The sequence below is a fragment of the Diachasma alloeum genome, unplaced genomic scaffold (genome assembly GCF_001412515.2).
Source record: "Diachasma alloeum isolate Michigan unplaced genomic scaffold, Dall2.0 Dall_scaffold_00277, whole genome shotgun sequence".
NCBI classification, from domain to species: Eukaryota; Metazoa; Arthropoda; class Insecta; order Hymenoptera; family Braconidae; genus Diachasma; species Diachasma alloeum.
This window is the reverse complement of record NW_021680416.1, coordinates 901,804-918,357: the sequence shown is the minus strand read 5'-3', so window position 1 is coordinate 918,357 and position 16,554 is coordinate 901,804. Positions and strand designations below refer to the sequence as shown.

At 37.8% G+C, this 16,554-nt stretch overlaps 2 protein-coding genes across 3 annotated transcripts in view; one reads left to right on the top strand and one right to left on the bottom strand.

The window, feature by feature from the left end:
- LOC107038106 (chromodomain-helicase-DNA-binding protein 7) overlaps positions 1-9,699 on the top strand; it is a 43,164-nt gene extending 33,465 nt beyond the window's left edge. For both annotated transcript variants that reach the window (XM_015256995.1, XM_015256996.1), the window contains exons 6-8: positions 42-447; positions 1,988-2,282; positions 4,078-9,699. In XM_015256995.1, the coding sequence (XP_015112481.1) occupies positions 42-447; positions 1,988-2,282; positions 4,078-8,843 (5,467 nt within the window). In that variant the 3' untranslated portion in view covers positions 8,844-9,699. The remainder of the gene's footprint in view (positions 1-41; positions 448-1,987; positions 2,283-4,077) is intronic.
- A 2,088-nt stretch (positions 9,700-11,787) lies between these two features.
- LOC107038129 (peroxiredoxin-6) lies at positions 11,788-16,517 on the bottom strand. Its single transcript, XM_015257038.2, has 5 exons — positions 16,318-16,517; positions 16,060-16,216; positions 13,990-14,207; positions 13,845-13,917; positions 11,788-12,076 (listed from the first exon to the last, which is right to left on the bottom strand). Exons 1-5 carry the CDS (start codon positions 16,401-16,403, stop codon positions 11,933-11,935), a joined length of 678 nt encoding a protein of 225 aa, XP_015112524.1. The 5' UTR covers positions 16,404-16,517; the 3' UTR covers positions 11,788-11,932.
- Positions 16,518-16,554: the final 37 nt, after the last annotated feature.

The following is a 16,554-nucleotide window of genomic DNA, read 5'->3' as shown; positions in this document are numbered from 1 at the left end:
GGACTCAAAAAATTAATTGAATATATTTTTTCAAAATTCAGGGAAGACAGTATCGACCAGGACATCGAAGATGGCGAGTGTTCGGGCGCCCAGAAGGTCAAGGACGGTGATAAATTCGGCAGAGAAACCCCGGCTGATTCGCCAGCAATATCCAGCAAGGCAGATACTCCAGTGCCAGAGGCAGGTGGCAGTCACGATGGGGCTGAGATGCTCCTCGACGATGATAAAACGTGGCCATCAGTCGTTGATCTCAATACCCGGTTACGAAGGGTTATCTCTTCCTATCAGAGGACTGTTGGGAAGAAGGACGAGGTCAATAAGACTCTGCAGAAGGGAGCGAAACCAACTATGGAGATCGAGATGGCTAATCAGGCTGGACCGAATGCCGGAGAACCTCCACTCAATCTGGAGGGGTGGGATCTTCAGAAGCTTGCTATCTATCTTTTGGTAAGCACGATTTGAAATTAATGTAAAAAGATCATGAATTTAACTCCATAAATGCCAATGTTAGGAGAAAATGCCTTGAAATTTTTTTATTATTTGTATGGGGAAATTAGACTTTTAGGGCGGGTCTCTTGATGAGAAGGAGGTTTCATTGATGAGATAATTCTATAATTATTCAAATATTTCTCATTTCATACGAGAAATTGAGTAAATTAATTTCGTTTAGGAGACTTCATCAACGAGAGTTTAGTAGTTGAAAGGTTTCATATTTCATTTGATGGAAAGTTAATCTAGGAACACTTGAAATCGCCATGAATTCATCTTCAGAAATGTTAGTAGCAGGAGAAAACGTCTTGAAAGTTTTTCATTATTGATGAGATAATTCTATAATTATTCAAATATTTCACATTTCATTCAAGTAAAATGAAATTTCGTAGGAATTTGAAACAGACGATACAAGAAATTTTGACAAGAATTATGGATAATTTTGTCGGTTTAAAAAAATTTTACACAATTTTTGCAGAATCTCGCATAACGACATAGTTTCGTAATGACATGAATGTTTCATATATGAATTTAAGGAACATGAACATCCCTCACGGCGATACATACGGATTCATTTTGAGATACATTCATAAAAGATATTTATCAAATTTAACATTGAAAATGTGGCAATTGTTTTTTGAAGAATCATTTGTTAACGAGATTTCATTTTGAGAAATGAGAATAATCTAAGAATAAAATTGAAAAAATTATAAAAATAACACAATAAATAATTCTCCTTGACAGGTATATAAAATCGCTCAGTAACGAGAGTGTTCAATACTTACACAAGTTTATTATTCAATTCTAATAAAATATAAAAAATTATAAGTAACCGGAGATCCTTTTAAACCTGACAAAATTCCCCATAAAAATATCTCTCAACAGTTACCCCCAAAATTACTCATTAACGACTCAATTCCGCTGACGTAAGAGCCCTTGAGAGAGGAAAATTATTGCCTGTAAGACTCATGAAAGTCTTTTTTGGGTAAATTCAAATGTATCCTAGGTACATAATTACGCCCCCAATGTCCACCCTTTGATCCTCCCCATTCATTAAAACCCAACGAGAAGTAAAAACTTAATGAGAGAAATTACACAATATTTCACTTTGGATTCATTAAAATTTAGGAGTGCCACGAGTACCTGCGGAAAATGCAGGAAGCATTACATCTTTTTTATCCTCTCTGCATCCGGTTGATATTAAGAGCCATGTAACTTAGTTGCAGAGTGAAAAGTTTCAATTATTTTCTCTCTGTGTAGACTCTCCTAAGGTCCCATTCTCGCATGTTGTGTAGCCTTTGGAAATTCAACTTTACATCAAAGATAGGCATAACCATAAATTATAATTGTCATTAATCTCATAAATACTTAATCAAGTGATAGAACGTAACAATTTTTCAATTATTAAATTGAAAAATTCGAAAGATAGTACACCCGGGCCTTAATCTCAAACCAAAAATAGTCCCAAATACTCAATCTCGAAATGATGCTTTTTCAGAAAATAGAGAGGCGAGAAACAACGGCAAAGATGGTGAAGGAGTTTGAGCGCTATCGCGTAGAGGAGCAGAAAGCCAAATGGACCCGCAGGGAAGAGAGTGAATTCCTTCGTGTGGTCTCCACATACGGGGTTAATTACGATCGTAAGAAAGCTCAGTATGACTGGACAAAATTCAAGAGCCTAGCGAGATTTGACAAGAAGTCTGACGCGGATCTGACTGACTACTACATGTCCTTCCGTGCAATGTGCAAGAAGGCTTGTAACTCCAAGGGGGGCGAGGAGGAAGGTGTGTTCCGTAAGTGCTTTGGTTTTTTTTAATTTACCCCGTTCTCTTTTTATTTGCGCAAATGAATGATACTTTTGCATAGGTCTTGCATGAAGTGCGTAACATATGCATTGCATATGCTGAATGGAAATTGTTATGACATTTTTCTCTAATAGTAGTTAATTTCATAGGCGGGAGAAACAGAATCAGTAGCAAAGGGGTAAAAAGGGTCAAGTTGAATTTTGACTATTGCTCAGTTTTTTTTTCCTTTTCAATGAATAGCTCGAGATCTAAGGCAGGTAACAAAATCTTTATTATAACCTTTTTTGTAGAGTGAATCGAGAGCTATGAAAAATGTTATGATGAAAAATTCGCTAGCTCCCTTAGATTCGGAGATATTCCCAAAAAACTCAGCTAAGAGATGAGTCGACTTAATCGTTTTACAGTTTCGTTATTTAAATTTTTACAAAAACGTCATGGCTTCAGGGATATTTCAAATCAGTAGCGAAGCGGTAAACCGGGTTAAGTCGATTTTGACTATTGGCCAGTTTTTGACGAATATCTGGGAATCTAAAAGAGATAGAAAATTTTTTGTCATGACCTTTTTTGTAGAGCCAACTGAGGGTTATAAAAAAGGTGATGAGCAAAATTTTGCTATCTCTCTTAGATTCCGAGATATTTGTCAAAAAATGGCCAAAAGTCAAAATCGACTTAACCCGGTTTACCGCTTCGCTACTGAAATGAAAAGTTGCAGTTTTCTATTCTGATCAAACATCAGACATTTATTGAAATGCTACTTCAAGTAATTTTCTAGATAGTGAGGAATATCTGTGAAAGGTTTCAAATGAAATGCATTGCATGTGACAAATGGAAGTTCTTTTGATATTCAGTTTTCAAAATCTAACGGTTTTAGAGATATTCAGAGGAAAAAACGTTCGAAATTTTTGTTCTATGGACATTTCTAATACTCAAATGATGTTTCGAAGATCTTCAGAAGGGAGAGGTTTAAAAAAATTGATCGGAAATTTGTTTCTGTCGAAGATTTCCGTCTACAAACAAAAGAGTTTCACTGAAATTTAATTTTCATCAGGCATATTTCAAATGAAATGTTTGCAGAATTTTTAATTCGCTGAAGAAATCTTTAGAATGAGTAATTTATCGTTCCTCTAGAGTTTTTCAATATATGAGAAAAAAAAATTATTTTGATATTTTTGCCTAAATCAAACAATTTCAGAGATATATGGAGGGGAAAACGTGTAAAATTTCTTTTTTAGAGCATTTCTCATCCACAAATTATTCTTTGGATATCTTTGAAAGGAAGAGGTCTGAATATATTCATCAGGAAATTTTTCCCATTGAGAATTATTCATAGAATACAGAAAAAAAACATTCCGACTGAAATTCAAACTTCTTAGAGACATGAAAAAAAATTTTTGTAAAATTTTTTATTCTCTAAAAACATCTTCAGAATGAGAACTTCATGTTCCTCTTCAAATTCTCAAGATATTGACAAATAAAGTATATCATCTCCAAAACTTTCTCGTTTTCTAAAAAAGAAGTTGAAAAAATTTTATCAGGTGATATTTTTCGTAGAGAATTTCACGAACACGAAACAAAAATTTCCCCAAAAATGAATTTGGAAAAATTTAAAAAAAAACTGAAAATAGGAAAAATGCGATTGTGGATCAAAAATGTGACGAAATCAAATTGTGAAAATAGGAAGAAAACCTTGAAATGTCCTAACATTCCATTCAGTCCCACAGAAGACATGCAAAATCCCCGTCAACAAAATTCCCGCAGCCTCACCAAAGCTTTCTCCTTCCAGACATTCCAATTGACCAGTTGAGCCCGGGCAGAGCGCGGCAAATTCTGGACCGTGTGGATCTCCTGAGTAAGATTCGCGAGGAGATTCTCTCCCACCCGCACCTGGAGGAGAGATTGTCCCTCTGCCAGCCCTCAGGAGACACTCCAGACTGGTGGGTACCAGGCAGACACGACAAGGAGCTGCTCCTGGGAGCAGCCAAGCACGGCCTGGGTCGCACCGACATAACAATTCTCAACGACCCTGACTTTTCCTTCCACAAAATACTCGGTAAGAGTATTTTCGGTGGTATTCCACCAGCGAAAGCGGCAGCGGCCTTCGACAAAACCGAGAAAGCCATTAAAATCGAGAACAGAGACGACATTTTGAAGTTCGATAAAGACGAGATTCTGGTGAAGTTGGAGAAGGGCGAGGGCACCCTGAAGATCGAAAAAGTGGGTTTCAAGCGAGACAGCTCACTCCCTCCTCCGGACAAGAAGCCCGAAGTCCCAGAGAAGGGCAGAGTTGAGCTGACAATCGTCAAGTCTGAGGGTAAACTCGAGGAGAAGTTCCCCAAGAGTGGACTGACGATCACGAGTCTCTCAACAAAGTCTCCTGAAGCTGATAAATCCTCAGAAGTCTCTGCTGCCGCTGATAAACCGACTGAAGAGACTCCTGAGCCCGAAAAAGATCAGGATAAATCAGCTGAAGCAGATGAGAAGAGACTTGAGCCCAAAGTGACAGATCCTGACGTTGAAAAATCGTCTGAGGAGGCCGATAAGCCTGAGGACAAGCCTGGGAAATGTGAGGAGCAGGAAGCAGAGAGATCTGAAGATGAATCTAAAAAAGAGGAAATTAAAGAGAAAGAAAACGAAAAAGTGGAAGCAGAGCCAGAAGCTGAAGAGGAGAAATCAAAAACTGACGAGGAATCACCGAAAGAGTTCTCTGAAGCATCAGAAGATACAAAATCCTCAGAGGAAGTTTGCCCAGGTGTCAAGTCCTCCGAAGAAGATGAAAAGACTCCTTCAGAGGTCGAGAAACCAGAATCCCCTGAGGAGATGGAGGTCGAGTCTTCAGAGGCTGCAGGCTCGCCTTCAAAACTCGAGTCAGAAGAGACTTCAGAGAAGCCTCACCAAGAGAAGCCCTCAGAGGACTCTAAAATGGAGGTGGAGGAGTCCCCAGAGGTCCCCAAAGCCCCAGAAAAACCAGAGGAAACCCCATCAGACGCCACAGACTTGCCCCCAACTGACGCAAAGCCCTCAGTCGAGGAGAAGTCAACAGAGGCTGACGAGAAATCCCTGGAGAAGCCTCCAGAGAAGCCCGAGAGAATCTCGGAGGATTCCCCAGCCCTTGAGGCCAAGCCAGAGGACTCGACTCCCCTAAAAGAGGAACTCCAAGAGATCCCCGAGGACAAAATGGAAAAGGAGTCAGGAAAAATCCCCAAAATCGAGGACAAGGGAAGCATCCAGGCAGCAGAGCTGAAGGCGATGTTCCCCGACCTCGAGGTGATCCAGCCCCTGTCTCGATTAACCCAGATCGACACATTCGTCCTTCGAGACAAGTCAGATTATCCAGAGCCAACGATGCCCCCTCTGCTCTCCCACAACTACCCCTCATCCGTTAAATGGCCGAAGGAGCATGCAGTTGAGGCTAGACTGATGCACATTGTCCACGCAATTGAGCACAAGGAGTGGCCAGTGGCGATGAACTTCACAGCTGGTGACGAAGTGGAGATTATTCCAGCTGAAAAGGACAACTCAGAGGTCATCACCATCACGACTGATCACGGTGTATCGAGGGCCCTGGCAGCCACCACCAACAATCTCTCCTCAAAAAAACGAAAGAGACACATTGCTATTGACGTTGAAACTGAGAGAGCCAAGCTGCATGCTTTATTGAACAGTAGCCACATGGCACAGCCCCCTCAGGCCCTCAGCAAGCCCTCGGTGCTGTCGGGCTCGTGGGACTTGACCGAGGAATCACAGTCGGAAGACTCCAGGAGATCAACCCCTCAGCCACCACCTGCCCACCAGCAGACGAGAAATCCAGCTCCATTCGATCTGAAGTACACAGTCCCTGGTAAAACAACGATCATTCCAGGCACCTCCAGCACCCTCACCCCCATTGATCTCTCTGCTGGGTACATGAAGACCTCCAACGAAGCCAACAAGGACATCATGAATGAGGTGCAGGACTTCTCGATGCCCAGCAAGAACAAACAGCCCAGCAGTAACAAGGGCAAACTCGACAGCATGCTGGATAAACTCATGAAGAGGAAGAATGTGCCCATCGACGAGCCAGTCATTGGTAAAGAGAAAAAACGAAGAAAATTGGACGAGATAGTGCTGGGTCTGAGTGCAGCTAAAGAGCAGCAGGGCAGCCACTTCCCAGAGCACAACAAGAAGAGTACAATAACCCCGAATGTGACAGTGACCCCAACATCAGCCCCAATAGGGCTTCCAACTCCACCAGCCCCAGCCCAGAAGCCATTCTCGATAACAGTGACATCAATACCATCGTCACGAGCTTCAGGATCGTCGAGTCATCAGCAGCCACCGCCATCCCTTCACTCTCACAAGGACAGTTTCTCAGCACTGCTGGCACAAGCTGAACAGCAGAATCGTGATTTGAAGAAGCAACAGCAGCTCCACCAGGCCCACACGAGCCAATCGAATCAGCAGCTTCAGCAGCAGTTGCAGCAGCAACAGCAGGCCTTCAACTCCGCCCACATGTCATCGAGCAGTCATCGCAAGAGTTACGAGGCGATGATAGCTGATATTAACAAAGTGGCTGAATACTCATCGAAAATAGGTACCTACTCACACGAGGCCAAAGTCAACAAGTGGCTTGCTGAGCAGACAGCAATGTCCGATCAATTGTCAGCTGAATATCTGAATGCACCAAGACGACGTCGTCCACGTGTCGATCCATCCCTCCTCGACTGGAAGAAGCTAACTGGTGAAGAGAATGTAGCTGTAATTAACAGAATAACTGGTAAGAAAGTAACTGGCAGTAAAGCACCACAATTGAAACGTCTTGGCCAGTGGTTAATGGAGAATCCCATGTTCGATGTAGATCCAAAGTGGGCTGAATTGGTGAAGGAACGTGGCAACTTGCCCCACGACTTGCAGAAGAGATTGCCAGGACAAGAGAGAAGCAGTAGCAAAGGTAAAACACCAGGTAGACCACCAATGATGCCAAGCCCAACGAGCCAACAGCAAACCAGTCAGAATTTAGCAGCAACATCAATGGCATCACAGCTCAATTTCCCAGGTCTGGGTAATCTTAATAATTCATTATTATCAGGGTTATCGTTGGGTAATTTTGATCCAAAGAACAATCCACTATTGATGCCATTCGGTGGATTACCTAATTTGGGTGCACTTGGGGGTCTTGGGAATTTGGGTAATCTCAGTAATATGAGTTTGACAAATTCACTTTTTGCCAATCTTGCTGGCCTTGGTTTACCATCGTTGGCGGGTATGGAGGCACTGAGTGCATCAGCAGCAGCCACTAGTTCTGCTGATACTAATGTTGTTAATTCGTCGAGTAAGACGACAACAACGAGCACCAGTAGTTCTAGTAAATCAAGGTCTAAACAGATGGATCCACCAACGTCAAAGTCATCAGCACCATCGACATCGTCGAATTCATTACCCACTACAACACCATTCCCATTTTTCTTCCCCAATCCAAGTCTGCTTTATACACCACTTGGTCTTGGGGGATTGAATCCATTCTCGATGCAGCCTGGTGGTGTTTCATCGGCTTATGAGAGTCTGGCCCAGTGTGGACTGTTGAATCCCCCCACATCGACTGCCTCGACGTCTAGGAAGTCCACGTCGTCCACCAGCAGTAGTTCTAGACGAGAGTCCACTGCTGACATGTTGAAACGTAAAGATGCTGAGAAGAAATCGTCGAGTGCTGCCTCTAGGTATCAGATGGACTCCTCCCTGGCGCTGCAGGCATACACAGACGCCATTCATGCTGAGGAGAGAAGGAGAAGTGAGGCTGAGAAGAAAGAGGCACTTGAGCACGCTGACATTGCTGATCTCTCAGCGAGAATCGAGCGAAAGAGTAAAGAGCAGGAGATGAAGGAAGCACTGGAGCAGTTGAGTAGAACCAGTGCTGAGTTGTTTACTAGGAGCATTGAGGAGACCCAGAGACCCCAGAAACGAAGCAGAACGTCTGAGCCTGTCCAGGAGACACCAGTGCCAGCTTGCCTCGAGGTCACCCTGGAGCCTGTTGTCAAGAAGAGTCGAGTGGAGCCTGAGCAGAAGGCACCCTCCACCTCGTCCTTCAGTGACATTGCTGAAGAGTCACCAATAAAGACCACTAAATCCCACACACCATCATCAACACCAGCATCAACACCTCAACCCACTCCTGCATCAACTCCAACACCAACGACACCAGCACCCAGACAAGCTACACCTCAGCCCCAGGAGGAGGTGTCCAACACACCCCTGAATACGTCTTTAAACACTTCATCTAACAGTAACAAAGAGTCTGTTGAGTCTCATTCTGAGGAGAGCAAGGAGTTACCATCGACAAATGCTAAATCAGAGAGCACAAAGTCCAGTATTGAGCATGAGGAGGAGGCCAAGGCCAAGTCTGCTGGGAAAAAATCGAGGGGTGCTAAACGAGTGAGTGTTGAACCACCTGTTGAGAGGAAGAATCTGAGGTCGAGTGCTGGCAGACAGGCTAGAGCTGCTGCTGAACGACAGGCCAGGATGGAGGGGGAACAGCTGGCACAGCAGGCTGCTGAAGAGGCCCAATCCAATGAGTGAGGAAGGTCTTCACGACGCAAGAGAAATGGGTGATACAAAAAATTTCAAGCCAAGAAGAAGTGAAATTAAATCATCCAGTCTTTTGACGTCATTAAATTATTTGAGTAAATAAATTGATCGAAGTGACTTTTAATGAAAACTGAAATGATATTCAAGTGAAAATTACGATGAAACACTGGGGACTGCGTGTTCAGGTAGTGAATTTTTAAAACAAATTGGATGTTAACGAGATGACGCTGGACACATGTGGGTTTTATTGGGAAACAGACAATTGTGTGAGTACAGCGGGAGATTGATTAAATACAACGCAATAGTATTTTGTGGTATAATACATTGTGTGGTAATCCCTAACGATTAGTAATTGAAGTAATTAGGGTTAAAGTGAGGATATAATTTTTGTTAAATTTATTATTCTATAATGATTATGAATATTTTTTTTTCCTTATCGACTTTTTATTTTTGATCTTATTGGTTTATTGAACCAGGGACTGTTTTATATACTGCTATAAACATGATTATATATTATTATTATGCATAATAATATAACCCGTACGATGAAATATTGATTAACGGATAGTAATAACTTAATTATGATGAGAATAATTCAATGATTAAGACAGTGAAACGAAATGAAACAGATAACTTGTACATATTTGCAGTTAATAATAAAGGAAAACAACAATCTGCCTAGTTATTGTAAACGATTGAGGGGAAGGTGGAGATAATCGTGTACTTGGACAAGTGTATATAATGCAGTGTACTTTTAATTATGAGAGAAACAAAATAGGTGAAATAATAAATGGCTTCTTTTGTTGTTTGCAAGAACGTGATTAAATATTGAATGAGAAAAATTAAATTATTTGAATAGTCGTTTATTTTATTGATTAGTGAAAGTAGTTGGGGGGTTTATCCTGGGGTTACAATGGGATTGGGGTTTTTTTGGTTTTTTAGTGGAATGAAAGGATTTTTTATGGGGAGATGGTCAGGTCCTGGAGGTTTTACTGTTTTGAGCTTGTTTTTTTGTTCCTTCTGTGGAATGTGGAGCAGTGAGAATTTATTGGGGGTTAGGAGTTTACAGGCAATAGAAGATGAAATAAGGTAAATTCTTTTTTTAGGGCAAATTTTGCCATTTTCAGATGGGATTCACTAAAAAATAATTCTAAAGTTGAATTCATTGCTTTGGAATTTTTATGTGGAATGCAGGAAAATCTTGAAACAATTCCACATTGAATGGTTGCAGAAAGCAATGTCAGGAGAATTTTTTTTTAATTTTCTAAGTAATAAGAAAGATCTCTTGAACTTATTCCAAAATCACTTGTAAAGATTTTTGTTGTTCACAAAAGTAACATAATGTATTAATTGAAGAGAGTAGAACTTGTAATTTTCTTTCTTAAGAAAATTAGACAGTTTTGAGAATTAATTGGGGTCTAGGAGTTTAGAGGCAGTAGCAAAGGGGAAGTGAGATAATAAATTAGTGAGATAATTTTTTTTTAGAGCCAATTTTGCCATTTTCAGATAGGATTCACTAAAAAATCATTCTAAAGTTGAATTTATTGTTTTAGAATTTTTATGTGAAATGCAGGAAAATCTTGAAACAGTTCCATATTGAATGGTTGCAGAAAGCAATGTCAGGAGATTTTTTTTTCTAAGTAATAAGAAAGATCTCTTGAACTTATTCCAAAATCACTTGTAAAGATTTTTGTTGTTCACAAAAGTAACATAATGTATTAATTGAAGAGAGTAGAACTTGTAATTTTCTTTCTTAAGAAAATTAGACAGTTTTGAGAATTAATTGGGGTCTAGGAGTTTAGAGGCAGTAGCGAAGGGGGAAGTGAAATAATTTTTTTTTAGAGCCAATTTTGCCATTTTCAGATAGGATTCACTAAAAAATCATTCTAAAGTTGAATTTATTGTTTTAAAATTTTTATGTGAAATGCAGGAAAATCTTGAAACAGTTCCATATTGAATGGTTGCAGAAAGCAATGTCAGGAGATTTTTTTTCTAAGTAATAAGAAAGATCTCTTGAACTTATTCCAAAATCACTTGTAAAGATTTTTGTTGTTCACAAAAGTAACACAATGCATTAATTAAAGAGATTAGCACTTATCTCTTTTCTCAAGAAAACTAGACAGTTTTGAGAATTAATTTGGGTCTAGGAGTTTAGAGGCAGTAGAGAAGGGGGAAGTGAGATAATTTTTTTTTTTGAGCCAATTTTGCCATTTTTAGATGGGATTCACTAAAAAATCATTCTAAAGTTGAATTTATTGTTTTGAAATTTATATGTGAAATATAAGAAAATCTTGAAACAATGTTAAGAAACAATTCCACTGTTAAGAAAGTTTTTTTTATTTTCTAAGTAATCAAAAGATCTCTTGAACTTTCTCCAAAATCACTTGTTGTGAAGATTTTTTTGTCAACAAAAGTAACGATGGATTAATTGAAGAGATTAGAACTTGTGATTTCCTTTCTCAAGAAAATTAGACAGTTTTGAGAATTAATTGGGGTCTCGGGATTTGGAAGGCAAAAGTGAAGGGGTAAAATGAGAAATTCATTTTTTACAGTCAATTTTGCCATTTTTAAATATGGAAATATTCATTAAAAAATTAATTTAAAATTGGATTTATATTGTGTTCGAATTTTGATGTGAAATGCAGTAAAATTTTGAAATATTCCGGTATTCAATGCTTTCAGAAACGAATGGAAAGGCAATTTCATTGGAGTATCTTCTAAGCAACAAGAAACATCTCTCGATTCTTTTCTAAAATCACTTGTTATGAAGATAATTTCGTATTCAACAAAAATAGTATAATTGACTAACTACGTTTTGCTACTTAACTGATGCACAATTTGAAATTTCAAAGGGATTAGAAGATTTGGAATAATAAATGGATCCTCCTACAGCTGTTTGCAAGAACATTATTAAATATTGAATGAGAAAACTAAATTATTTGAAAAGTCATTTATTTTGTTGATTAGTAAAAATAGTTGAGTTTATTCTGTAAACAATAGTTGGGAGTTTTATCCTAGGGTCACATTGGTATTGAGGGATTTTTAATAAGTTTTTCAGTGGAATGAGACGGCCTTGATGATCACATCGTCAGGTCACAGGGGTGGGGCACTATTCGGAGGTAGGGCTTTCCTGAGGGCAGTTTTATTGTCTTGAGACTGTCGGCGTAGGTCTTCTTGGCTTCCTCGTCGCTGACTGTTGGCTGCACCATTACGTCTTCCCCCTTCTGAAGAATGTGAGACAATTTTGGGAACTTAGTAATTAAAATTCAAGAGTGAAAGGGTTCAGTGGCATAAGCTAATGTTTTTTATGATCAATTTCACAATATTTTCTTTAAAAATGAGTTTAGAGCTGAATTGATTCATGCTCTTTCATTATTTCGGTCGTGAAATGTTGTTGAATGTCGAATTATTTTAATATTGAGGGGTTTTAGAAGAAATTGCCAAGCAATTTTTTATACAGGATCTTAGTAGCAGAAAGATCTCTAAAAAGTAATTTATCATCGAGGTAATTTCATGCTCAACAGAAGTTCATTAGGATTTTTCTTAATTTAATGATCGCAATGAACTTAATGATTGTAAAAAGTCTGGAGTTGAATTGATTTGAGGTTTCTTTTTAGAAATTTGGTAGTAGAAGATGAAGAAATCTATTAAATTTCAAAGATATTTTTTTGGCGGAGAATCTTTTCAGCAAAGTATAGTAAACATAGTACATATAAAATCATTAATTATTAATTATAATTCTGTATTCAACAAAAATAATGTAGTTGACTTATTGCTTTTTACTGGCTCATTATTGATCCGTTAGAGAATTTCAGGTAATTTCATCGAATTAAAAAATTGTTTCGTAAAATATCTAAAAAATCAGTGGACACACCTCAGGAATTATAAAAATATTCGATTGATTATGGATGATCGAAGAAAATGTGGAACATTTTATTTGTTAAAATTTTCTTCACTACCGCAAACAACTTTTATCGACATTTCTCCAATCATTTTATCTCCTCATAATTGAAAACTAAATTGGTTGAACGGATTTTTCATTCATGGTTTTATCAAAATTGTTGTTTTACTAATTTTAAGGATATCCAAGTATCTTATACAGTTGGGACAGACCACACGTCACATCATGAATATTAAGTGTCACTCAAATTATATTTTACCCAGACTTTTTTTTAATTCGTTGTTTATAAAGAAATAATTGAAATTGTTTAAACTTTCGGAAACCTCATTTTTTCAGGGCATGAAATCGATTTCTGGTAAAATTCTAAATATGAATAAATTTGTTACGATCCCAAAGTGCTGATTTTTATGGTGGAAAATTGATTGTTTCTGAATTATTCATAGAAAATGCTCGTAATTTTCAAAAATTGAAATTTTCAAATTATTTTATCAATCTTCCTCCAAAAGTAAACTTTCTCATTTTTTTCAGACTTTTAAAATGTTTTCTAACAGTTCGATATCGAGATTCGAAATGAGACCTGCAAAATTTGAATAATAAAATCGTTGTAAAATGTTCGAAAACTCTAAATGTTACAAAAGTATAAAAGCATGTCATCGATGGAAAAATAGTCAAAGTCCTTGGACATCCTTAAGGATGTTCTACACCCTTTCTGCCAAAATTCACGTTTTTTAAATTTTTCTGGCAAACTTATGATGGAATCGACGTGAAAAAATATAACGTTTTTGCGTTTTGTCATTATTTAATGACTGACGAAATTTTAAGGTGGTGCGAACATTTTCCTGCGTTTTCTCTAAACTTTTAAAAAGAATCACAAAACTGTAGAAAAAACGCATGAAAATTATCGCACCACTACGCAACTTCGTGAGCCATTAAAGAATGACAAACCACAAAATCGTTATATTTTTTCACGTCACTCCCATCGATAATTTGCCAGAAAAATGAAAACAACGTCAATTTTGGCTAAAAGGGTGTCGAACATCCCTAAAAGAAGAATTTGTCTTGAGGAATGAATTGATTTTTAGAAAACCAACCTTCCAATCAACAGGAGTTGCAACTTTGTACTGATCAGTCAATTGCAGGGACTCGATAACTCTGATGATTTCGCTGCAATAAAAAATAAAAACGATGTAATTACACATGAATGAATGCCTGAGAGAGAATGATTTGAACAGTTACTTGAAATTTCGTCCAGTGGTGGCAGGATACAGAATCGAGAGTCTCATCTTCTTCGTTGGATCAATGATGAAGACAGCTCTGGCAGAAAGGGGAATTCCATTCTGATCTTTCTCATCGGAGTCCAGCATACCGAGGCTTGTGGCAATCTTACGAGATTCATCTTCAATTATGGGGTAGGGGAAACCATCCATGGAGACACGAGCATAACTCTTGATGTCCTTAATCACATGAAATATTCATTAATCTCATCATTATTTTGTTTTTTATTTGAAATTGAGCAATAAATCGAGATAATTGAACAATTATAAAAGGATGTCCTTTAAAATTATTGACTGGTGAGATCATTTCATTTTTCATTTGTGAACTGAGACAACAAGACGAATGGAACTAACTTGAAGGGGATGGTTTTATGAATATAGTCATTTTTAATTTTTAATTGTTGATTTTACTCGTCTCTACCAAAGATATTTGACGAAATCTATTTTCGAATTAGAATTCAGTCTTTTTTTTTATTCTTTGGCAAATCAAAATGATTAGAGTGGAATATAATAAATATAAATCGCTAATCTCATGGAAAGAATCGTAACAAATTCTACTTTGATCCATTCCAAATATGAATCAATCCTCAAAAAATGCAATTGTTGACCTTACTTGTCTCTCAAAAATATTTCAAGTCATCTAACGAAAATGGTTCTTCAATCAGAATTCCCTCATCTGTTTTTCCACTTAGTTACTTGATCAACTAATTGGAGTGGAGTAAGGGAAAGTGGGGCAAAACGGATGCTCGAGACATTTTTTTAATCCTCATAACTCAGGAATAAATTAATCACTTGAGCTCAGTTCAGGCTCATTACAAAGAGGAAGAAGTATTCTTCACGGAAAAAAATATATTCTACTTCATCAAAAATTGAATGAGGCTTTAAGGCCCGGGTGTACTATCTTCCGAACGATATCTCGATGTTTTTTTTCATCTTTCGTCATCTGAAATTGTCAATTAAGTCCTGCATCATGCAGAAGTTTTGAAAAATTATGAATGAATAGTAGAGAAAAAGTAGAAGAAATTCTTAATTTTTTCAAAGAGCATTTTTAATTTATATTCAGAATAAGTTGAATAAGAAGGAATTGAAAAATGTATCTGATTTACAGTGACAAATGGCGGCTTGTCACCCAATATCATGCAGGGGGAAGACTGATTTCGTAAATCTTTTCCCACACTGCACAGACGACATTTATTACGGAAAAGGCTCTTTGAAAAAAGTTGTAATATTTTGGAGAATTTTTTAATCACACTTTTATCACATAAAAATGGCAGACGACTACATACCACTGTTTTGAAAATTGAGATACCTAGCTGTCACTTCCTCTCTTCACCTAGATGACAGCTAATAGATAATTTGCCACAGCGAATCAGATATTTGTAATTTCCACTTTTTTCAACTCATTCTGAATCTCAATTAAAAACGCTCTTTGAAAAAGTTCAGAATTTTTTCTATTTTTTTTATCATTCTATCATAATTTTTGGGAATTTCTACATGATGTACCACTCAATTGACAATTTTGGATTGCGAAAAATTAAAAAAATCCAGATAACATTCGAAAGATAGTACACCCGGGCCTTAAGTCCCCCAAAAAAACAGTCTTGTAACGTTTGTTCCTAAACTCATCTGCGAGACCAATGAAAAATTGAACAATTTTTTTTTATTATTCTATCATAATTTTTGGGAATTTCTACATGATGTACCACTCAATTGACAATTTTGGATTGCGAAAAATTAAAAAAATCCAGATAACATTCGAAAGATAGTACACCCGGGCCTTAAGTCCCCCAAAAAAACAGTCTTGTAACGTTTGTTCCTAAACTCATCTGCGAGACCAATGAAAAATTGAACAATTTTTTTTTATTATTCTATCATAATTTTTGGGAATTTCTACATGATGTACCACTCAATTGACAATTTTGGATTGACACCCGGGCCTTAACACAAAAAAATCTAGTGTCCATTTGCTCCCTCGACCCCTATAACAAAAATAAATCATCAATCTCATCGACATAATCATAATAAATTCTACCTTGATCCATTCAACGTGTGAATCCACTGAATTACAGGACAAAGCAATGGGTTTGACACCGAGTCTCTGAAATTCTGGCATCAGCTTGACAACTCTTGCCAATTCAGTAGTGCAGACTGGCGTGAAATCATGTGGATGAGAGAATAGTATTCCCCATCTATTAAAAAAACGAAAGAAAAAATCCTTCAATCATCGATAACTGATCAACAATAACATCAAAATATGAAGAATTATTCTTAAAAATTTTTCTGGACGTACGAGTTCCCCAGCCACTCATGGAGATTGATCTTCCCCACGTTCGTATTAGCATCGAAATTCGGGAATTTCTCTCCCAACAGCACCATGATAACCAGATTGATGAATTATCCAATAAATGCAAAAACAATCACTTTATTTCCCTGTTGTTTTCGATGGAAATATCGGTGCTGCAGACGCCTGCAGAAGGAAAATTTAACCTAAATCATGTCATGTGCACCAACATGGCCTCCAAAACAT

Excerpts from the sequence above, each read along its gene's own strand:
- LOC107038129 (XM_015257038.2), bottom strand. The coding sequence starts at position 16,403 with ATGGTGCTGTTGGGAGAGAAATTCCCGAATTTCGATGCTAATACGAAC. Across the intron at positions 16,217-16,317 it reads CATGAGTGGCTGGGGAACTC|ATGGGGAATACTATTCTCTC; the intron begins GTACGTCCAGAA and ends TTTTTTTAATAG. Across the intron at positions 13,918-13,989 it reads ACCACTGGACGAAATTTCAA|CGAAATCATCAGAGTTATCG; the intron begins GTAACTGTTCAA and ends TTTTTATTGCAG.